The sequence below is a fragment of the Peromyscus californicus genome, unplaced genomic scaffold, assembly GCF_007827085.1.
Source record: "Peromyscus californicus insignis strain IS unplaced genomic scaffold, ASM782708v3 Scaffold_20__1_contigs__length_68692818, whole genome shotgun sequence".
Taxonomy (NCBI): domain Eukaryota; kingdom Metazoa; phylum Chordata; class Mammalia; order Rodentia; family Cricetidae; genus Peromyscus; species Peromyscus californicus.
Window position 1 is genome coordinate 32,226,866 of NW_026294503.1, and position 24,670 is coordinate 32,251,535.

The following is a 24,670-nucleotide window of genomic DNA, read 5'->3' on the forward strand; positions in this document are numbered from 1 at the left end:
CACAAGCAATGAGTTTAGAAAAAATATCTGTATTCCATCATATCTCATAAAATAATAAGACATTTATACAATGTGAAGTGAAAATATACGATTGGTCTTGGAGACTCATGACTGTCATCACAACACTCAGAAGGCTGAGACAGGAGGATTGTCATGAGTTCAAGGCCAGCCTGAGTTACATAGTGAATTCTGGGCTATCTTTGGGCTGAAGAGTGAGAGATCCTATCTCTGAAACCAAATACCAAAAAAAAAAAAAAGTCAAAACACAAATAAACTAGTAAAAACAAATGAACAAAAAAAATTCAAATAACCAAGGTCATTAGATGTGTGAAAAGGTATATGGATGTAGGTAAATATAAATTATATGACACACATACTATATATGTAAGTTGATGGTGAGTCTGCTTATTAGTATAATTTCATTCAACCAAAAATGTCCAGAAATAAAAACGGTATTATATTAGTTACTTTTTTATTGCTTTGACAAAACGCCTGGCAAAGGTAACTTACAGAAAGAAGGGTTTATTTGACTCAAAGTTTAAAGGGATACCGTGCATCATGATAGGAAGCAGAAGCCTGGGTAACTGGTCACATTGTGTCCACAGTCAAGAAGGAGAGAGAGAGAGAGAGAGATGAATGCACATTCTCAGCTTCCTTTCTCCCTTCCTTTTTTATTCAGTCCAAGACACCAGTCCATAAGATGTTGGTACCCATGTTAAGGGCAAGTCTTCTCTCTTCAGTTCAACCTCTCTAGAAACAACCGCATAAACATACCTAAAGGTGTGTCTCAGAGGTGATGCTAAATACAGTCAAGTTGACAATGAATATTAACCATCACAGATATAAAAGGGGTTTGTTTTGTTTTTGTTTTTTGGCATTATCACTTTAAAGTAAATAGTTTTCAACACACAGAAGTTTCTCACTGGAGGATGTAGCATAGAACATCCTCAGCAGACCATATCTGAAATTTCCTGGTGAGAGGTAAGAAGGATAACTGTCTTCTATAACTTTTCAGCCAATTATATAGTTTCACCATTTTCTTGTGTTTTCAAATACTAATTTTTCCTTTATTTTGTCTTTAAGGAATTTTTATGTATCATATTTTAATTACAATTTGAATGATGATCATTGTTCCCCAGAAATAAAAAAAAGTAGTAAAGAAAATCATTCAAAAGAAGAATTCCTATTCCAAAAAAACAGCTCTCTCCTGCTCATTTTCCACCAATGATCAGCTACTCTCTTTGTTTCCAATCACTAAAACAAAATACCCAAGGCAGAATACTTAGTAATGAAAAAGGAGTCCTTTGGCCCACAGTTCTGGAGGTTCAAATGCATGGTACCAGCATCTGCTTCATTTTAATGGTGATTTCAAGGTGGATAGCATCACATCACATGGGAGTTGTGAGAGGAAGAGATCATATAGCAGGACAGAAAGCCAGAGCCAGACTGAGGGTCTGACCATTTATACATTCTGAGGGAAGCTCCCGAATGACTAAGGATATTCTACTGGTCCTATTTCTTATATTTTTGGTTGTGAGCCTAGCCTTTAACGGCTGAGCCATCTCTCCAGCCCTGGTCCTATTTCTTAAAGGTCCCACCACCTCTCAACATTGTCACACTGACAATCAAGGTTTTGACACATGGACATTTGAAGACAAACAACAGCACCTCTTATCACCATCTAACATCAATGCATGTTTCAAAGGGGATGAATTTTTGCAACATTATATTGTATGTGCAAACTGTGCCTATTTCCTATGCAGCATGTATTAATTATATAAGCTTGTTTGCATTGTTTGGTTAAAGTAGGTCAGCAAAGCATAGCTACATGCTGAAAGACCACAGACACTCATGTTCCAAGCCTCTCACAAAATTCTCTAATTAAAATTAATGTTTCAGGTACACCACCTTAGGGATAACAGGGGAGCATTACTCCAGGTGGCCTCTGCTCTGTCACGTTCCCCTACCCCTTCCCTTTCAACTGACAGTGTTTATGAATGAAAGAAAATTTAATATTAATGTCATGAACCAATTACTATTACATGTGGAAATTGAGATTTTAGAAAGAAATTACATTGTCAAATTAGAGGGTTTTTTTCTCAGTTATCCATTTGCTCATTCCCTTCCAATAAAGTGGTTGATTCATTCCAAGCAGACTACAAATTATTGTTTCTGGATATTCAGATTGAAGACATTCATCACCAGCATTCTTCAAGTACTATCAAATCTAGATTAGAGAAGGAGACAATGAATGAATAATTCATACACACATACACACACACACACACACACACACACACACACACACACACACACACACTGCAGTATCTAATTGTACACAATCCAGCCTGAACAATCACAAATAGCAAGAGTGGAGCCTCAACTTAGGTTCACTCTACATCAATTTTTCCCACTGGCAGTTTTCAGTGCCCTTTCCTCTGAAACCAGGCAGGTTTTAACCTTTAAAGCCCACCACAGAAATTGGCTAATTACCATTTTGTAATATTTTTTCATCTGCACCATCCCAGGAGTACAGCCTAGAGCAGTGGTTTTTATCCTTCCTAATTGTGCGACCCTTTAATATAATTCTTCATGTTGTGGTGATCCCCAGTCATAAAAATTATTTTCATTGATACTTCTTAACTGTAATTTTGCTACTGTTATGAATTGTAATGTAAATATCTGATATGCAGGGTATCTGATATGCAACCCTTGTGAAAAGGTCATTAGACCCCCCAAAGGAGTCCTAACCCAAAAGTTAAGAGCCTCTAGCCTAGAGGGTAACATGGCTGTAGTTTCCATGTCTTAACTCCATAAAGTTGATTAATTCATGTATCATTAGCGTGAATGAAAAGCCTCCATCTAACAGTAGAAAGCACATGTGTATTCTGGTTACTTTGGACTGTTAACTTGACACAACCTACTCACTTGAGAAGAGAGCCTCAGTAGAGGAATTATCTAGATCAGTATGTCTGTAGAGAATTAACATAACTGTTAATTGAAGTGAGAAGACCCAGTCCATTGTGGGCAGCACCATTCCCTAGGCAGGGGAACCCTGGCTATATAAAGAGTGAGAAAAAAAAAAGCTAGCTGAATGAAGGAAGGATGTATTTGTTCTCTTTGCACTACACTGTGGATGCAATGTGACTAGATGTTTCAGTTCCTGCCTTGATTTCCCCTTAGTGATAGACTGTAACCTAAAATTTTAGGCCAAACAAACCCTTTCTTCTCCTATATTAATTTTTTCCTCAGGACATTTTATTATAGAAACATAAAATGTTCATAAAAATTATATGAAGCTAGGACAACATGCTACCTGTTTTGGTATTAGGATATCTGTCATAAATATACAGAGCATTCATACTGATGATTAAAAAAATTGTTGGAAGCACGTGATACCTGTGATGACCTTCATGAACAAGGGCTGCTCCAGCAATTTTGAGTAGATGAACAACACTCACAACTGTAGACTTTAAATTCAAGGAGGAAGGCAGGTGAAAAGAAATCAATTTATGATGTAAAAAGAGATATGACTTGAGAGGACTAAAATGCCACGAAGGAGGCACCTAATTGAATTCATTCTTGCATAGTGCAAGATGAATGTGAGAGGGCTGCAGTGTGGATGTCTGTTGAACTGAACTCAGTGATTTCCCTCAATTATTAGACCCTCATCATTGATTGTGAGAGGAGACTTACGAGCCATTCTTGACTCTTGATATTAATAACCATGTATGTGTCTCGTTATCTTTTAGATACATGCATGTAAAAAGGAGAGTTGTAGCATCTTTAATACACAGGCACAGAACTCTTTGCTGTAAAAGAAGTCCTTCATGCAATGATGCAGAAAACATCATCATTCATCATTGGGCTGATGAATATGTAGAGAGGACCTACTATTTTGAAGGCATTGTGGTGTGTACAGTTCCTGTTTTCACAAGTCTTCAATGTAAGAGAGTGTATACATGAAAGCTGGTGAGCAGGAAACAGGAAAATATAGAGAGACAATAAGAGGAGAAGAAGGGAAGGAGAGGAGGAGGAGATAAAAGTATGTATATAAATCATCAAAGAAGAGATCTTTTCCCATAAAGGAGGATGCAGATGAGAATGTCAGTGCAAAATAGGCATGCAGTCTTGATGTATTTGCTTTTAGGAGAAAACAAGGAAGGAGCTCATGCCAGTAGGGAAGTGCCTAAAATCCAACTTGGGAAAATAACTGTGACAGGTCATATCACACAGTGTCTCTTCCAGAAAGGCCTGCCTGCCCACATCCCACACCTCTTGCAGTCTGGGGAAACTTCCTTTCTGGTGTTCACTTGGCCTAATTACTAGCTCCATACTTGTATTTACCATATAGAATAGAATTACCCTGTCTATTGTATGTATGTGACTATGATTAAGCTCTAAAGTATTAAGACTGGCCACGTGCCTTGGTTTTATGACCTTGAGACTCATGGTAGAGACTTATTTCATGACTGTTCAGATGAACTGAGCACTGTACTTGGTACAGAGCACAGTTCCCAGTAGAGTTTTGGTAGGTTAAGTGAGTCCACAAATCAAGAGGTAAAAGTTACAGAAATCATCTTTCCAAGGTTATCACTGTAAATGTGAAAAGAATTGCCCAGAGAAGTTGTTATGAGTACAGACCCCCAGGAACTTGGATTAAGAAGGCCTAGAATTGGGGCAGAAGATAGCTCCTCCATGACTTTAGAGCATAGAGACCCTACCCTCACCCCCACTCTGAAGAATTCTGCCTTTTCCATAGAATTGCTATACACAATGGTCATTTATCTTTCCAATTAATTGTAAATTTAATTTTTAATAAGAATGATTTGTGTATGTCTCACTGCCTAACAAATCTTAACAATGCTATCACTACTAAACTTTGGGTTTAAAAATAGCTCTTTGGGTAAAGAATTGTTCTTGTTTGTTTGTTCATTGTGGTGCCTGAGATCAAGGCAGACCTTGTGCATTCCTAAGCAAGCAGCTCTATATAGCTGGACTATACTCCAAGCCACCTTCTTACTACCTTTTATTTTGGTGGCTCTGATGCTCAAATCTAGGGTCTTGAGCATTGCTAAGAAGTGCTGGGACCACTTCTGTTAGCCTAGCACTCACTGGTGTCAGCTTGGTACACAAAACTGAGCCACTATGGAGCATCACAAGATGAAAAGTGAAAAGAATATAAGAGGTAGAGGTAGGGATCAGCACTGAGAATCTGGGTCTTATAGACATGACACACCCCAGTTGATGTTCTTGTGAACTCACCACAGTTGTGGTTGCCTACCCAAGATCTGTTTGAGACTGAGATCATCAACATTCCATCATGGGAGGGAGAAAGGCTCATGAGGCCACACCCTTCCCAAAGGGACTATTGACAATGAATGATGGTTAGGGAAGAGGTGTTGCTTTCTTCAGTGGTATAGCCACTGATAAGTTGTTCACACTCCAATAAATAACCTCCCATCTATGCTCATTTAAACTCAGTGGGTCACAGATACAAAAAGATAAGAAAATAGGAGAGGTACTTGGTAAGAAGGAAGGGTTCAGCAGGAGAAGAAGAGGAGCTGAAATAGGGTAACAGTGGGGAAAAGTGACTAAAATCATTATATATATATTATATAAATTATATATATATAATATATATATATATATATATATTCACATGTGAATGAATGAAACTGTCAAAAATAAAGATCAATTCAAAATACTTGATCCTCCCTAAAACATTGTAGGTAGGGCTGGATAAGGTAAGCCTGTGAACTTTCACTTAGATCTAAAATGATCTCGAACTTAGGTAGGAGGTAAATAATTGTCTTAGAAAAATTTCAAACAAATATAACTAACAAGAGTTAAAGAACAGGGATTTGAGAGATGACCCAAACACCCAATTATCTCACTATTAGACTGAAAAAAATCTTAGATGTATCAATAACTGTCCTCAGAAACCTGAATGGCTGGGAATTATGGGAAATGTCACTCCAAGTGTCAGTAAATTCACCATATTGCTCAGAGTTGTAAACAAACTCAATCTCCACTCACCCTACTGTGATTTCAGAATCAGGACTAAGATTTCATAAACTAGGATGCAGAGAGTCAAGTGCAGTGGCCAATAAACTGATTTGACTTGCAGACCCTGCTCTATTTTTAAGCCATGGTAGCTGGTTTCAACAACCAGTGAAGGTCTACAACACAGCCTGTCTTGCAATGAGATGGCACTGAGAAGCCTGATTTAAATTCTGTGAGCATCTCCCAGACCCTGGAAGCCCTCTGAAATTCTCATTAGGAGAGTTAGAGAGGACAGAGAGATTGTAGTCTGTAACAGATCATTCTACGGGCACTTTGCCAGGCATTTGGGAATCTGTACCACAAAGACATCTTAATATGAGATGTTTAGAAAGTGCAGTGCTATGAATCTATAATGACATGTTTAAAAAATTGAAAGGACACTGATTTTCCTATTATTTCCAATGTCTTGGGGACCCTAAGATATAACTATTTATTTTGAGAATAAAGTATAATTCTATGACTACTACTAGGTTTTATTAGTGAAAGAACATATTCTTCATATGCTGATGGGGACTGTTCCCCTATGTGGCCCTCACCATCTCTCACTCAGTACAAACCTTCCGCAAATACCAGATTCTGTCATCCTGGATCAGACAGTGATGACATCAGAGGCAGCACTTACTTAGCACAGGCTGTGGCTTTGAAATAGCTGGCAAGGCCGAGAAACAGTGACTTCACAACACCTTGGATAGAAAAGAGAAATATATATTTATTTTTATTTAAGTGACCATGATTTGAGGAAATCCATTAATTAGAGCAGCAATCTTGGAAAAGTTACTCACAAGCTACTGTGATCATCAATGTGCAGGTAAAGATGCTGGCTAATTCTCCTACCATAAACCATCTGGAAAAAAAAAAAAACAAGATTGTGTAATTGTATCATATTAACCCTGCATTTCCAACTCTTGCTGTGTTCCTTTAGACCAAGAATAGACTCTGAATGTCAATACTGACTGTATAGATGAAAAATAAAAATAGTATGTTTTAACAAAAGGATAGATAGGGCAACAAAAGAGACCAGAAAACCCTGAACTAGAAACACACGGATACACTAAACAGATTTCTTTTCTTAAAAGATTTATTTTTACTTTTGATTATGCCTATGTCTATGTGTGTAGGAGGGACAGTATATGTATGTGAGTGCAGTGCCCATGGAGGTGGAGGTCAGAGGTATTAGATCACCCTGTAGCTGAATTACAGACTATTATGAGCCACCTGATAGAGGTTCTGGGATCTGAACTTGGGACCTCTGTAAGAGCATTCATTCTTAACTGATGAGCCTTCTCTGTAGCCTTGTAAACTGATTTCTAAGAGAAATGTAAAAGTTAGGCAATGAAAAGATAGTCCGTTCAACAAATGGTCTTGAAGAAAATTGAACATTTGAATGGAAAAGAATGAACCATCAAGCATATCTCTTATCTCACATAACGTTGAAATTAAAATGAGTCAGAGACTGCATTATAAACCATGAAGTATAAAACTTCCCGAAGAAATCATAGATGAAAACTGTATGACCTTGTGTTTGGCAATGAATTGTTAAGTACAGTATGATGAGGTACAGAGCCTATGAAAGAAAAATGAATAATTGAACTTTCTGAAGATTAAAGAACAAAAGTTTTTCTCCAGGAAGAACAGTGTCAAGAGGATGAAAAGACAATGCACAGTCAGTAGAAAATATCTGCAAATCACAAATCTACTAAAGGACTCCTATCTAGGACACATAAGAATAATCAAACCTTAGCAAGAAGGGGGCTGAATAATAACCAAGTATAATGGCGTATATATGAAATACCATAATGAAAGTGATTACTTTGTGTGAAAATTTAAAAATAAACCCCAACAACAAGAAAACAAACAACCTTCAAAAATGAGTGGAAAACGTGAACACACATCACATCTCAGCCAAGAAAATATGCATATGAAAAAAGTATTTAAAGCAACATACAACATCATTTGTCATTAGACAATGCAAGCTAATTTATCAGAATAGCTCTAACTGCAATGCTGACCAATGATTGTGTATTTATCAGAACAGTTAAGCCCCTAAATGGCCATAACAAGTGACAGAGAGGATGCACGGCCATCATTGCTCATGGGAAGGAAAATGGTGAAAATATTTTTGGAATAGTTTGGCACTTTTTTCAAAATTAAAGGGAGATTTATTATATTATCCTACAATTCCATTCATTGGTGCATATCCAACTCAGTTCAAGCCTTCTGTCTTTATATAAATTTTATTAAAAATTGTCAAAATTTGAAGCAAGCAAGAAGTTTTTGACCAGTGATTATATAAACTGACTGTCATACACCTACACAATTGGACACTGTTGAGCAACAAAAAGTGAAAGGTCATAATGGCACATTTATTGTTGCTATAGGAATGCATGTTAGGAAAATTAATGGTTTTATACTTTAATCATTTGCATGAAAAGTCTCATAGAACTGAGCAGCACATAATAAACCTTAATTTTTTGCTAATAAAAGATTCAATATTTCATGGAGAATATTTGCATCTATGTTCAGAAGGGATATTGGTCTACAATTTCTTTTTTGTTAGGTCTTTGTGTGGTTTTGGTATCAGGTTAATAGTGGTTTGTGTGCAAAATTAGGAAACATTCCTTCAGTGTTTATTTTGTAGAATAATTTAAAAAGACTATCAGCATTTGTATTGTTTGAAGGTCTGGCAGAATTTTGCGCTGAATCCATCTGGTACTGGCCTTATTTTGGTTTAGAAATTTTAATTACTTTCACTAAGGGTTATGGGTCTGTTTAAACTGTGTATTTCATCTTGACTTAACTATTGTTGGTCAAATATATCAAGAAATTCATCCAATTTGTTGAGGTTTTCTAGTTTGGTGGAATACAGTTGTTTTGTTTTGTTTTAAATATGTCCTTATGATTCTCTGAATTTCCTCAGTGTCTGTTGTAATGTCTCCCCTTTTCTCTTTAATTTTGTTAATTGGATCTTCTCTCTCAATCTTTTGATTAATTTGGCTAAAGATCAATCTTGGGGATTTTCTCAAAGAACCATTTCCTTTGCTTTATTGATTATTTGTATTTTTGTTATTGTTGTTTCTAATTCATCAAACTCAGCCTTGAGTTTGATTATTTCTCTACTCTTTTAGAATATTACTTCTTCCAGCATTCAGATGTGTCATTAAGTTATTAGTATGAGTACACTACAATTTTTTTTTATATAGGCACTTAGTACTGTGAACTTGCCTCCTAAAACTGCCTTCATTGTGTCACATAGGTTTGGGTGTGTTGTGTTTTCATTTTTGTTCAATTATAAAATCTTCTAAATTTCACTCTTAATATCTGTCTTGACCCAGTTTTCATTCAGTAGTGAGTTGTTCAGCTTCCATGCCTAGGTGTACTTTCTGCTGATTCTATCGTTGTTGACAACCAGCTTTAATCAATGTTGGTAAGATAGAATGCAGGGGGTTATTTCAACTTTTTAAGTGTCATTTGAGACTTGCTTTGTGTACTAATATGTAGACAGATTTGGAGAAAGTTCCATGAGCTGCTGAGAAGGAGATATGTTCTTTAGGGTTTGGGTGGAATATTCTGTTAAGTCAATTTGACTTGTGACATTATTTAACTCAAGTGTTTCTCTGTTTAGTTTTTGTCTGAATGATTTATTTATTGAGGAGAGTTGGGTATTGAAGTCACTGACTATCAGTGTGTTAGAGTTAAAAAAAATCAATCAGGATGTTGGAAACCTTGAGGATAAGATGCTGACAAAAGAAAAATAACTGTATTACAAACGGATGATGTAACTTCACCTGGAGGAAGGCAAAAGGTGCCAACCTAAATAAATTCAGAAAATGGAGCTTCAGCTGGAACTCTCAGACCAGAGATGGAAGGAATTAAGCATAACCATTGTGTTTGCATCAGTAAGGTGGCTTCTCATGGGAGTGTGAGTTATTAATTTATCAACTTCTGCACATATACACCAAGATTTAATCAATTCAGTGCAAAGTAGTGAAAATCACTTTCCTAACTGCCAAAGAAGAAGCCTGTGGATAGTTGAGGTGACAGGGAAACCTGGAATAAGTCACATGGCATTGGGTTAGGGTTAGATTTATTAACATAAACAAACTTGGGTTACTATATGTGTATATATATGCATATATATATATGCATATATATATATAATTTCCACATGTGCATTTCAAGATTATTATATATGTACAAAATATTCCTCATTTCTGTCCACCCATGGCCTAGAAGCAATGACATCCCAATACCAATGAGTACGCTTGGCACTCTGATCTCGAAATGTTCTCTAATAAAAGAATTTTGGGAATTTCAGAGAAATGACTAAAGCTAGGGCAGATACAAGATGAGTCTGAATTATTTGTTATTTGTTTTCTAAAAAAAATAAAGAACAATGAAAATACTCAAGAATGATGATTCATAATGTATTTTGTGGCAGAAGTAATATTTACTGACTGGAAAATTAGGACAAAGGCATGAGAGGAACATAAAGCTAAGGTAACTGAAGGTTTCTGGTTGAGCTGGTCAAGTGAATGTGAGCCCTGCAGGAAAATCTTATTTCTTCAGTTCAAAGAGACACGTACATTCTTTCAAATAAGGAGTCAATTTACAGACGATGGTGACTTACTATCAATGTCAATTACATGGTAATACACTCTCACTTGACTATGTCTTCCTATTGTTATTCATCATTGCTATACAGTCATGATTTCAAGTAAACTGTGTACATTGTTGGCATTATACATGTTGGTTGATTTTAATTACTATTAAATGGCTTTTTCTAAGAAAAGCAAAAGTCAAGTGTGGTAGTACATGCCTGTAATTCTAGCACTTGGAGGATAGAGTCAAGAGGTGTAGTAGTACACAGTCAGTCTCAGCTACATAGAGAATTAAAGAGTAGCCTGGGTTATAGGAAACACACACACACACACACACACACACACACACACACACACACACAGAGAGAGAGAGAGAGAGAGAGAGAGAGAGAGAGAGAGAGAGAGAGAGAGAGAGAGAGAGAGAAAGTCTAAAGTATAAAGGTATATGAAAGGGCCAATCTACAAGATCACAAGAGTTCCTGATTGAAAATGGTAAGTATTGAGCAAGAAAAAAAATTTGAAAAGTGAACAAACCAGAGTGTTGAATTATAATCCCAGAGTGCAAATTAAAATTCTGTGAAGTGGGGAGAGGATAGAGAGAGTTAAGGGATGAGTGCTATCAGAATGTGTTATATACATGTATGAAATTGTCGAAGAATAAATTTGTTAAAGCCCATTTTAAAAAATCCTTGAGTATATGCAGATATAAGGAAATGTTTAGATTTTCCAGTTTTCACCTAATGGCATTTTTCTATTCCAGGAACCACATTACATTTAGTCATCAGGCCTCCTTAGGCTCCTCTGGGATATGACAACATGGTCCTGATGACATTACTGGCTTTGAGGAGGACTTCTAATGCACTGGATGTCCTTCGTTTGGGTTTTTTTCTCATTTTTTTCATGGCTGGACTGGGGTTTGAGACATAGAGGTAAAGTGCCACTCTTACTACATCCTGTCAATGGCACATACAATAATCAGTCTCATCTCATTGATGTTGACCTTGATCACCAGAGGTGGCACCAACCAGCTCTTGCTGCTGTACTTACAGAGACCATTTTTCCTCTTTTTTTTTTTATCTACTCTTTGGAAACCAATTTCTAAACACAGTTCACACAAAAGCGATATGGAGTGAAGCTCTACTTCTCAAGGCTGGATGCATTTACATAGGTTAACCCCTGAGGAATGTCTCACGGACAGCCCTGTCAAATATGAGATGGGGTTTGCTGACCAACTTGGAAGTTTGGAACACACTAAGTTCAAAGAATGCTGACTTAAAAGATGGCTCTGCCTAATTTCTTCTAGCTGTTATTGTACTAATGCACATTATCAGTTTCCAACTTGGGGTATGTAATGAAGAACGTTACTATCTATTTTTAGCCAGAGTGCCTCCTCCTTTTGTTCTTTTGGTCCCATTGTGATCTACAACGTTTCTCAAACCTCATAATTAAGTGGGAGGCTTGTTTTAAAATACCAACTCTCGCTAGGCCTAAATTCATATCTCAAGAGAGCAGATCTAGGAGTTGGTATTATAAAAATCAACCTTCCCAAGCAATATGGAGGCTCTTGACCCTCAGGATGCAGGATTTGAGAACGTGTAGCATTTTCCCACCAGAGTTCAAAGATTGTGAAGCTTTTAGGGCTTCACTGTTGGTTTTCATTTCATCCACTCCATCAAAATATCAATGAACTCTTGTCATTAAGGATATGGAAGTAAGGACAATACTTTGGTGTCCCTTCTGGATTGCTCGTATTCTCTAAGAATTACTTTAAATTTTATCTATTTTGTGTGTGTGTGTGTGTGTGTGTGTGTGTGTGTGTGTGTGTGTGTGTGTGTGAACTCATTTGTATGATTTATGTGTGCATGTTTTTGTGATGTATGTGTGTGACAGGACAAGTTTCAAGAGTTGATTTTCTCTGTCCAATGTGGGTTCTAGGTATTGAACTCAAGACATCAGGCTTGTACTGAAAACACTTTTACTTGTTAAAGCATGCCATTGGCAGATTGCTCACATTCTTATAAGGAGAGATAGATTATTAATATTTGGATAACTGAACATATAGTAATGGGTCAGGAGTAGAAAGTGCTCTTAGTAAAGGAAAGCACCACACTGTCTACAGCACCATACTGTCTACAGCACCATACTGTCTACAGCACCATACTGTCTACAGCACAATGCTGTCTACAGCACCAAATTGTCTATAGTACCATACTGTCTACAGCACCATACTGTCTACAGCACCATGTTGTCTACAGCACCAAATTGTCTATAGTACCATACTGTCCTCAGCACCATACTGTCTGTCTAAAACACCATACTGTCTGTCTAAAACACAATACTCTTTACAGTACCATACTGTCTACAGCACCATACTGTCTACAGCACCATACTGTCTGTCTACAACACCATACTGTCTACAGCACCATACTGTCTGTCTACAATACCATACCGTCTACAGCACAATACTGTCTACACATAATTACAGGAAAAGTCTCTCTAATAGAGAATGTGAAGAGATTTCAGAAAGAAATGAGGTCATATGTTATTAGTTTAAGTGAAATAGATTTGTACTAGGCAGAGGGAACAAAGACTCTGAGGCATGAACAGGCTGAGTGCTGAAGGGACTTGATCATTTTCCTAGAATCTTGGGAAAAGGTCGACCTAGAAGGCATGACAAGAACATGTAGAATGGTGGGGGGTGGGGGACGTTAACATATGTATAGTAAGGACTGAATGCTGTGTATCCTGCAATGCTAACCTGGCTTCTCTAGAACCGACAGTTGTGTGAAAGTTGACAGAGTAAGAGAGAGCCACTTGTATCAACCCCAACAACAAAGTAAATCCAGGACAGTATGGACAAAGGGTCTTTACACATAATTGCCTGACAGAAACTATTCCAAAAGACTGTACCCAGGCCCAAAAGTTTCTACCAGCCCAATATGACCTTACATACAAAGTGCTTCTACAGGGATATCTGCCCAACAACTTCCTTTCAACCTCAATACATCATTCTTATTATCAATCATTGTAGCCAAGGGTTGTTGTTTCAAAACACTTGATATAATTTCCTTTATTTCTCCCTTTATAAATATCACCTTCTCTTAGCCTCTGAATCCACCCATGGCTGCCTGTGTGTTCCCATGCAGCACTCTGCTGGTTCCAAACAAGTATTGGCATCCTTTAGAGAATATCTTTTTGATTCTTCTCTATTTTAGGATACAAACTACAGCAGGAGAAGTGGAGACTCAGTGGGGACTTGTAGTATTCTGGAATGCACTTGAATGCGAACTTAGACTGTGACCATCCTTGCTCTCACTGCTTAAATAGAAGATAGCACATGGTAAAAATCCATTTCTAAGCAAGACATGCTGGCTTCTGTATGTACTTTAGAGGATAGATGGGGTATGTAAAGAATAAAGTGCACAATCATCACAGTTAAATGAACAAGTTTTAGCTATAGAGCTACCTAAAATGGTTTGTGAAAGGAGGGAAGGAACTGATCCATCAATTAGACCTCCCCATTGATTATGAAATGTTATTGCAAGAAAGAAAAACTAGAATTACCTTGCACATGCAGAAACGATTAAGCACACTGCTAGCAGGGTTGCCCGAAAGGAGAACTTGTACATCAGGCTGGCTTCTGCGGGAAGAAGAAGAAATGGATCATAGATTTCTGATTAAATAACCCTGGAGAACAAGTTCCTTCTAAAGCTGCTTCATAGTTTTTCAAATGTGTCAGTTTAAACAATTGATCATCAGTAACAAGAAAAAATCATGCCAAGTGGAGCTGGATTGATGGCTCAGTGGTTAAGAGCATGTCTAGTACCTACATGGTAGGTAGCTCACATCTCTAGTTCCAGGAGATCTGATGGCCTCTTCTGGCCTCCATGGGCTCCTGCACAGACATAGTACATGTAAATTCATACAGACATGTACACATATGTAGATAATCATATGGGTCCATTAATTAGAAAATTACACAGTCAATGGATAAAATTTCCTCTCTTACAGCAAAACAAGAGACTATGCAACTCAAAATGCTTCAGTGTTGCCATTTGCTTAGATATTGTAGAGTTTATGCTAAAGTCAGAACTCTAAAAATGTGATGATGATTATGATTGTGCCAACCACAACAATAATAAAAACGCCTACAATTTACAGAGCGCTTCATTATTCACAAATACTTTTCATACACTAGCTTATTTCATCAGCTCCAAACCATGCAAAGTAGGGAGCATTATTGGATTTTGCAGATGAGTAGACATGATGCAATAGTCCAAGATCATACAGCTACGAGGTGCCAGCGCCAAGATTTAAAAGCCACATCTAGACAGGACATAATGTTTTGTCTGAAATGAGGCATGGAAAGACAATTGGAACTTTGCATACTAGAAATCTCTAAAGACCAAGAAGACAAAAAGAATATGTATTATGAAATATTCCTTTCAAAACTCTGCAATCACAGAACTATTTCAAATTTGTCAATTCATGATGGGAAGAAGTACAAAGCTTCAAGCAGTTATAACCATGAGAATCACGACCTTGAGTCTCAGATTAATCATCTGTAAGAAATCAGAGCTGACTTAAAGATTACCACATAAAGACTTAAAAATAAATCTATGAATAGATTTCAACTTAATTTCCCTCAAATGCTTCAGGAGTTTAATTTTACAACAGTTGTTTAAAACTCAGAAGACTTTTTACTGTGAGTGTTTTTATTTTTGTGATTTATGCTGGATATGGAGGTAGAGTTAGCTATAAATCTCTCTGAGCCCCTAGTGTAGGTGGAATCCTGAAGTCTGGCAATTCAAACAGGAGCAGTAGTAAATTATGTCACTCAAAGTGTGGAGGATTTATGTATATTGTGAATTAAATAAATTATTGTGGGTTCAGTGGAATGTCAACCATCCATCTAAAGTGTGTTTGAATTATCCATCTCTCCAGATTGCATGTGCAATTAGGAAAATAAATTCATCTTGAGACACAGCAAGGATCACTGGCTGTGTACACTGAAGTGGGTGTATCTTTGAATTTGACAAAGAGATGAGTTATGTGACTTTGGACCTGTTACTCACTGCTCCTTCAGTGGCCATTGACTTGGTACCTATTTTGACTTTTCTTATCAGGAATCTGGCCTTGTTTCCTTCAACTTCTCCCAACCTGTAGATTCTCTCTCCTTGTCCTCCCACTTTACCACCTTCTATTTTCTTTAACATTTTTTCACATTTAAGTTTTTTTGTTTCTTTTCCCTATTCCCCACTCGAAAAATATCTGCTCCTATGCACCATCTATTTCCTGGTTTTGAGGGTAATGCCGTATTCTTAGTGGGAATTACTTTTTCTGATAGAAGGTAGAGCAGCTGGTTTCTTTTATTTTTCATCCCAGCATCTGACCCATTCAATGCCTTTTGGAACCTCACATACTTATCAGCAAAGTGACTGCTTTTGCCATGAAAATGGAATCCTCCCAGAACTGATGTAACAACTCTAGGTCTCATATCATAACTCTAAATGAGCAAAATCTCTTCTGACAGATTGGAAATCTGAAAGGTGTGTGTTTGCAGAGTCACAAGGCACCATCATGGGAAGATGGGCTCTGAGGAAAAATACCAACACACAAGAGAGGGCAGGGTGGCAAAGACTGGAAAAATGGTCTCTGTTTGGAATTACCATTCTCATAAGTCAGTAAATTCTATCACTGGAACTCAGAAGCCCCAGCTAGTACAAATAATAGCTTGCAGGCCAGTGTTCTTAGCATCTTCTGTACCACCTGGAACAGAATGCTCACTCAGGTCCCACACAGGGAGAACAGAAATGATGGAGATGGCCAAGCAAGGCAGAGGCCAGTGATAAAGGAAAATAAATATTCTCAGCGAAGTTATACATGCAGAGTACCCTGGAATCATAGGAGAATAATTTACTCCATCCATCAACCAGGATGAGACAAAGAAGGCCCATCAGAGGTAGTCCCATTTAGAGTGGGCTATGATGAAGAGTAGGGGTCATCCAGGTACAACAGGTACAGCAGACACCCCAGATACAACAAGAGCATGCATTTGTCATGGTCGCATTCTCTGCAATGAGTCTAAAGGCTTACTTCATCTGAGAATGTTAGTCTTCTTATCTGTACAATAAGCCAGTACACTTCTGGATTGGTTCACCAAAAATCAGGGAGAACTTGTTCTGCCCAGGTACTGTATGGTCATTTTGGGATCCAAGGATAACCATGACCTTAGTTGGGGTCAGAGAATGATGAGAAACACAGGCAAGCATGCACAGTGGTGCAGCTCCTGAGCATAAAGAAGGAGTTTGGGGAAGCAGAATGATGAAAGCTAGGCTCCCTGGAAGAGGTGGCTGCTGAGTCTCAGTAGGTATTGATAGTCAGGCACTTAACCACGAAGTCAAAGCTAGGCTTTTCTGTTATTGAAACAACTGCACAGCGAACTTAAAGACCATTTAGGACTTCCTGAACAGCTGCAGTGAGAATATAATGCACAGGGCATATGAGTGAGTCTTTAGAGGGATGCTCAGTGGGACACTCCTCATTCGTGGTTTATAAAGGCAAATAAAGACAAGATTATTTCCATGCAATCTCTGCTCCCTGGAGTGATAACCTCAAAATCTGTTGAGTATTCATGTGGACAAGACACAGCAAATCCTTTGGGTCATTTTAGTCATTGCAAAGAAGAATTAGGATTATCTCTCTGCACAGACGCAAGGTTAAATTTCAGAGTTTGGCAACCTGCTTGTAGAGCCTAGTACATTTTTTCCTATGGTGGCTCATAGAGCTGTAAATTATGAGTGGGAGTCTGAACTTAAAATCTCTGCAAGTTCAACAGAGCCAGCTCAGTTCTCCTCCTCTAGAAGGGGGACTGCATGAGAGTGTCATTAACGTGCTACTGACAAACAGGAGTCAGCAGCAAACTGGTGAGCTTCTTCCATTACTCATGCTAAGATATACCAAGAGCTGAATATTGCTTTCCTTCCCGGGGGCATAGCTCGAAAAGATGATTTTTTTTCTTATTTCTTCAAAACTTTCCCCTCCTTTTGAAGTATGTCAAGCACACAGCTGCAAATCAAGAAGTAAATAATCAAGACCTGTGTTTTCTTCTCCTCAGCTTTATCAAACCCTAATACTTATCAAACATCAAGGTTCTTGAAAAATAAGGCGCTGTAAACTCAGGGCTGCTGAGAACTCTGTGGGTACATTCCAAGGCAGGCACTTCTGCTGTGTCATCTAAACACCAGCAGGAGCTTAGGTCTCCCCCTTCCTCGAGCAGGTTGATACAAGTTCCTAAGTGCACATTAGTCAATTTTTACATCATTTTTAGGTGGCAAGAAAAAAGAACTCTTTGGGTGTGGCAAAGGTTAAAAAGGACTCACTTGAATGAGCCAGAATGGTCTTTTGGAAATGTCCTGATGCTTTCGTCTGAGGCTGAAGAGAACAATTCTGGGAGCTTTCTCGGAGATGCTGACACAGAACATGGCCAGAAGAGGCTTCTGGAATGTCTGTGGTTGGCTTCTGAGACTCCCACCCATCACTCAGAGAAGAACAGTCCAGATCACTTCCTGGGAAAGCAAAAAAGAATTAATCTCTCTCTCTCTCTCTCTCTCTCTCTCTCTCTCTCTCTCTCTCTCTCTCTCTCTCTCCCCTCTCCCTCTCTCTCTCTCTCTCTCCTCTCTCTCTCTGTATGTGTGTATGTGTGTATACATCTATCCATCCAAGGATGCTGTTGTAGTTTTATTTCTGTTGTTATGATGAAACACCCTGACCAAAAGCAATTTGGGGAAGAAAACAGTTATTTGGCTTATAGTTCCAGGTTACAGAGCATCATTTTGGATAAGTTAAGGCAGATAACTCAAGAAACTAGTCACAGTACACCCCAAGTCAAGATTTAAGAGAAACAAGTCCACCCATACTGACTGCTTGCTTCTGCTCCGCTATTCGTTCATTCTTATACTGTCCAGGGGTCCCAGCCTAGGAACTGGTGCATCTCACACTGGGATGAAGAATCTATTTATAAGCAAGATAATTGCCCATAGACATGCTCACAGGCTAACTTGACCTAGCCAATGCCTTGCTGAGACCCTCTCTTCCCAGGTGACTCTAGGTTGTGTCAAGTTAACAATAAAAACTAACCAACAGAACTGCCCTATTTACAGTTCCCAATAATCAGAACAATGGTAACACTGTCTACTGCACTAGTGGAGGAGGAGAGGAAAATCCTTCCTGGACGAGATGGCATTTTAATACGTCCCCATCTTTAGAGGTGTAAAAGACTTATCGTCAGAACACAAATAAGCAGAGATGAGAGGTGTGAGAGTTTGGTGGAAAAAGACAACTATAGCAGTGACATTAAAGAGCCCAGAAGGGTCCAGGAAAGTATAGTTCTACAACAAGATATAGGACAGATCATAGAAAGCATTTTTACCACCTGATGAGTGGGGGATCCATTTATAGAAAAGGACAGTGATGGACTGTTCCTTAGCAAGAGTGTCACCATGTACACGTTCATGTGGTATTTACCTAGGTAAAATAACATATAATTTGATATATATCGTAAAATCCAGGTGGTCCTGGAAGAAATCATGAAATGGTATCCTAACATCCATGTAGGCAAGGAGATGGGTTATCTCACCCTCAATCTCCATGTGATGTTAGGTGGTGAATGAATTTATTTGAAGTATACGTGTGAGCATATGAGCTTGACATCATTACAACATTAAACTTCATAGCAAAGATAACTCCTTCTAATTTGCCCATTCACTCATTTGGCATTTATTGAATGTGACTGCATATCAGACCATGCTGTTGAGAAGCAATAGTGAATTAGACACATGTCACCATTTGTTCATGAAGTTTATACTCAGGTGGGAGATGAGTGGCAGAATATATTGTGATAGGTGTCACTACAGAAATCCACCCTCTGTAAAACACATGGAAACACTGAATGAAATATCGAATACCAAATACATGCTTTGTTTTATCATTCACAGAGGATACTTGGTGCAAATAATAGTTTCTAAAACACAAATGCACTCTCTTATAATGGTTCATTCATAAATACATTTTACTAACCCTGAAATTAGACTATCAATGCTTCCAAAGAAATGATCAAGTTTGATCTCAAATCCATGCAACATAAAAAGTCAAAACATGCTAAGATAACTCCTAGGAACATCTGATGTCCTCAACATGAAGTCACCATGGGATGATATTTGGTTGCTTACTCTTGAGCTGAATTTAAGGTTAAAAGACTCCAAAGTCCCCATACCAGAACTTTGCTGGAAAGGATGAATATAATAAGTAAGAATGACTTTCAACTATATAGGTGGTGCCACAACTTGACTCACCAAAAGCCACTGATTTGACTCATCTGGTTTGAATGTCCTAAGAATTCTCAAGGCTCTGGCTTTGATGTTCTGTGTGATCGCTACCCACAGCTTAGTTTCACTCCCATGTCTGCTGGTGAGAACTTGAGACAATGCAGAACACACTGGCTTGGAGACAAAGACATTCACAAAGAGCAGGCAGAAGTCCTACATGGAATGCAGGTGTTTCCTGGGCTGGCTTAAAAGGTGGCACATATCCAACACACATTCTTTCAAAGCCCCATGCTTAAGCTCAAAATGAAAGGTCACTCCCAGCAGGCAAGCTGAGGCCACTCACACCCCTCAACAAGAGCTATGGCTGAAGCTGATAGGGATGGGGGATGGAAAGAAGTATTTGGAAGTCATAATTAGAGGGCTGCTGTTTAAATGGTGCTATAGGTCATGAGGAAAGGCCCTTTACTCTTAAAGGAGGCAGAAAATTAGAATCAAGTCCCTGCAGGGCTGAAATAGTCTATTTCCATCATGAAAAGATGAGGGAAAAAACAAAACAAAACAAAAAAATGTTCAGTAGCTCATGTCTGGTCAGTAGATGGGAGGAAACTATTTCCTTGACCTTGTAAATGTGGGTTTCAAGTTCAACTTTGTACTAATCCAGAGAGTTAATATTTTTTCTACCAGTACTGGCCCTTGATAACTGCCAGGAGCCAGGATATAGCATCACTCAATACAAGCTGCATAGCTTCCTTCAGAGAATGTCCAAGAGAACTGTTCACAGCCCTACATCACAAAATGTACAGAGATATCATCTCACACGAGAAAAGAAAATAAATATGGCTATGAAATCTGAAGAACTCTAGGTAAAAGATACCTAAAGCATTCATGCAATCCCTGCTTAGATTTCAGCTTTGACCTGCTGGCCTGGTATTTGGGGAGATTGTTTTACTTTTGGGGAAAATGATGGAGTAGTGATGAATATTTTGTTTTTCTCTCATTTGCAGTCTCACCTAGTTTTTGATTGGCTAATTAGACAACAATTTCTAGGTTTCATAGGAGTCTTGGTTGCATGACTAATGAATATTCAGATCAGAGGCTCAAAATGTTTACTGAGTCCATCCATGTGGGAGGAATAAAGAAGAGTGGGAGGAATAAAGAGGAGTGGAAACAGACACTGACCCAAAGGAGGTGAAAATCCTAGTGTGTATAGGGGTGGGGGAGCTCAGTCGTGGCAGACAGGAAATAAGGCACTGTTGATTGAATAGAAATACACGTAACCAGATGTCATTTATTAAAATACAACATACAATTTGATGGAAAATGCCAAGACTTAGGCTTCAGGATATTTGGAATATGAATTATAATAAGAGGGACATAGTTCATTTTATTTTAATTTTATGATCTCTAATTTATTCCTCTATAAAACAGATAATTTCTAACTTCCACAGTGATGTGATGACTGAGTAAGATGAGAAGTGTAAACATCTCATAGCACAAGATATATGAAGGACCTGAAGCTTTTAGTATTAATACACATTATAATATACAGAGTTCATGGCTATATCTGGGATGGTCACTTCAGAGGTGGAGACAGAAAGATGCTGGGTTGTCATTAAATGATGTTTCCAGAAGGGACAGATTATCCAGAATATGAGTTTATTATCTCCCTGGCAAAAGGAAGGTGTTTTACTTTGAATTGGATATCTAAGAAATTTCCCTTCCACATAAGGATTTCTTGATTGTTCCCTCAGACTCTTTTAGACTTGATACTTATTATATACTCTAGCCCCTCTGAATTTACTGTGGGACAGATTATATCCTCTGCCACCTGTTTCCTTAACGGGTTGAATGTGTATAGTGAGAGGGTCTCCAGAAAGGACACAACTGAAGTGTTGGGAGGAATAGCTATGACCTAATATGATTTTAGAGGGAGTTGAAACCGAAGAGAAGGGGAGAAGAAAGCAGCATTCTGGAAGTCATTTTTTTTCTCATGAATTGAGAACCTCAAGAGAAGCGAGCTGGAGTTGATATCAGTCCTATTTAACAATCAGAAAGGCCTTTTCTGTTTCCATTGCTGTCAGGGAAAGCCCAGCACATGCTATGACCGAGGAAACATGCCAGATGGGAGGAAGGACTGAAGCAAGGCAGGCTACAGTGACACCCCAGGGAAGTCCCTCAAGCCAGAGGATTTCAGAAACTGCAGCAAAACTAGAAAAGACAGGTGCTTCACGGACACAGAGCCAGGGGGTCTGTTGTGCTTATCATCTACCCTGCATGGATTGCTCATTCAAAGAACAAGAGGAGCCAAGTCCTATTATAGTGAAAGCCTAAAAAAGAATGTCTGAGTCTGCCTGGGAGAACATGGGGAGATTTCACAGAGGAGGACTGAAGCAGAAACCTGGAGGGTGAGTAGAAATTCTAGCAGAAGACAGTAGGAAGATAAGGGACCAGGCACAGAGGAAGAAGAGGACAGAAAAGGGAGGACAAAGCCAAGAGATACCAGTCTGAGAGACAATATGGTAGGTTCCCAGTGAGCGAGCTCTATATGGCTAGATAGAAGAATAAGCCTGGGGGTGATTACCTCAAGATGATTCTCATTGGACATAGATGACGTAATGTTTTCAAAGCCTCCTGTCACATTCAGATTCTAAGATTATTCTGTGAGGAATTTGGAGTCAGTAATGAATGTCCAGAATAAATGTGACATGAGCCTTTTGGCTAAAACACTCTAAGCAGTGAGCCCTGGGAGCTCTCGAGTCTTCATGGCAAGAGCTGGAGTGACTTGGGAACACTAAGACACTTGGGGTCCTCTTATAACAAGAGTTTTTAATTAGGTGGTATTCTTCTTCCCTGGGACATCTTGGTAGCATCTGAAGGCACTTTTGCTTATCATAACTTGAGATGTGTGGGCTATTACTGTCGTGTGTGAATAGAGGCTGTACATGCTACTAACATGCTATAATGAACTGGGTGGCTGACACAATGATGCCTGACCATCCCCTAAGACCAGTTACACTAAGATGGAGAATTCTGTCAAGGGCATAACAGACCAAGAGTATAAGGTGTTGAGAGCATTAATACTCTTCCAATCACTCTGAGGAGTGTTGTTTTTGCTGTTTGCCCTTACTCTTATCCAAATACCCTGTTCTCTGCCCTCATAGGACAATTTATAATTTATAATCTTTTATAAAACTAGACTATGGGATATGTAATTCATGTGAACTCTTGATTAGTGTTCATCTCCATCAATGATTAGATTGAAAGCTCCATGAGGAACAGGTAATCTCACCTGCAGCAAAAAATGTAATTAGTACCCAGGTCATAGCTTGCCTTCAATGTTCATGAATGGGGAGACCATGTGAAGGTGAGAAATTGAGACAAGTACAAGGCTACAGTAACCACAGAGATGGTGGGTCAGTTGTCATCCCTATGGAAGCCGAGGCTGATGGGAGATACAGGCATCAGGAAGTGCTATCCTGTGGCCTCACCCTACATGTGGCCCTACATAGCCTAGATAAGTATCTACCACACATACATATTCCTTCCTACTATTCTCGCATAGCTTCTGGGTACTTACCAAAGGAGTGTAAGAAAACATCTTTGCTGGTTGCCATAGATAAAGAAAGCAACAGATAACCGACCAGTAAGGACCACATGGTAGAGCTTGTCCTGGAGCATTCTCACTGTAGCACTACTCACAATAGCCAAATACAGATGCAACTTGAGTGTCTGTCCACAGATGAATGCATAAAGAAAATGTGGCATGTGTATGCAATGGAATGTTGTTCAACCTTAAATAAGGAAGTACCTACATGACAGTGTGCTAAGATAAATGAGCCAGTGTAAAAGGGCAGATACTAGCCGGGCGGTGGTGGCGCACGCCTTTAATCCCAGCACTCGGGAGGCAGAGCCAGGCGGATCTCTGTGAGTTCGAGGCCAGCCTGGGCTACCAAGTGAGTTCCAGGAAAAAGGCGCAAAGCTACACAGAGAAACCCTGTCTCGAAAAACCAAAAAAAAAAAAAAAAAAGGGGCAGATACTGAGTCCACTTCCGTAAGGATAAACTTTCAGAAGCAGATAATTCAGCAGTGGCTGCCAGGGCTTTGAAAGTTAAAAGGTGGAAAAACCTGGAAGTATAGCATTTCCATTACATTAAATGGACAAGTTTTAAAGATGTGTATGGCACAGTCCTGTTGCCTGTATTTAATAATACATTTATTAAGAAGATGGATAACGTTAAGCATTCTTAAAACACACCTACACCTGTGCACACACACAGAAGGATATAAGGCGCCTTGGGGAGTTGTTTTGTATGTCTTTTATGTTAATAATGGTGATAAATAACAGGTGTTTGCATATAGTTAACTCATTAAATTGTACATATTAAATGTGTACATTCCTTTGTGTATCAAGTACACCTCAGTAAAGCTGTTGAGAGAGAGAGAGAGAGAGAGAGAGAGAGAGAGAGAGAGAGAGAGAGAGAGATGACCAAATTAATGCAGAACTAAGAAAGGATCCAGGACATTCCTGGCTGATCACACATTTCTGAAAGGCCATTCTGTGATTCCAGAACATGAGGCAGGTTCTGTGGTAAAAGGAAAAATAGCCCTGTGCTGCTTCTCAGAAATACCTGGTCTAACTTAGAGAATTAGTACTGATAATTAAATAAAACAAATGACTCT

At 38.6% G+C, this 24,670-nt stretch overlaps 1 protein-coding gene across 2 annotated transcripts in view; it reads right to left on the minus strand.

The window, feature by feature from the left end:
- Window positions 1–316: 316 nt before the first annotated feature.
- Window positions 317–24,670, minus strand: part of Tmem71 (transmembrane protein 71) — a 39,209-nt gene continuing 14,855 nt past the window's right edge. For both annotated transcript variants that reach the window (XM_052747918.1, XM_052747917.1), the window contains 5 exons: window positions 18,047–18,232; window positions 14,229–14,304; window positions 6,849–6,910; window positions 6,689–6,749; window positions 317–2,227 (listed from right to left, as the gene is read on the minus strand). In XM_052747918.1, the coding sequence (XP_052603878.1) occupies window positions 2,212–2,227; window positions 6,689–6,749; window positions 6,849–6,910; window positions 14,229–14,304; window positions 18,047–18,232 (401 nt within the window). In that variant the 3' untranslated portion in view covers window positions 317–2,211. The remainder of the gene's footprint in view (window positions 2,228–6,688; window positions 6,750–6,848; window positions 6,911–14,228; window positions 14,305–18,046; window positions 18,233–24,670) is intronic.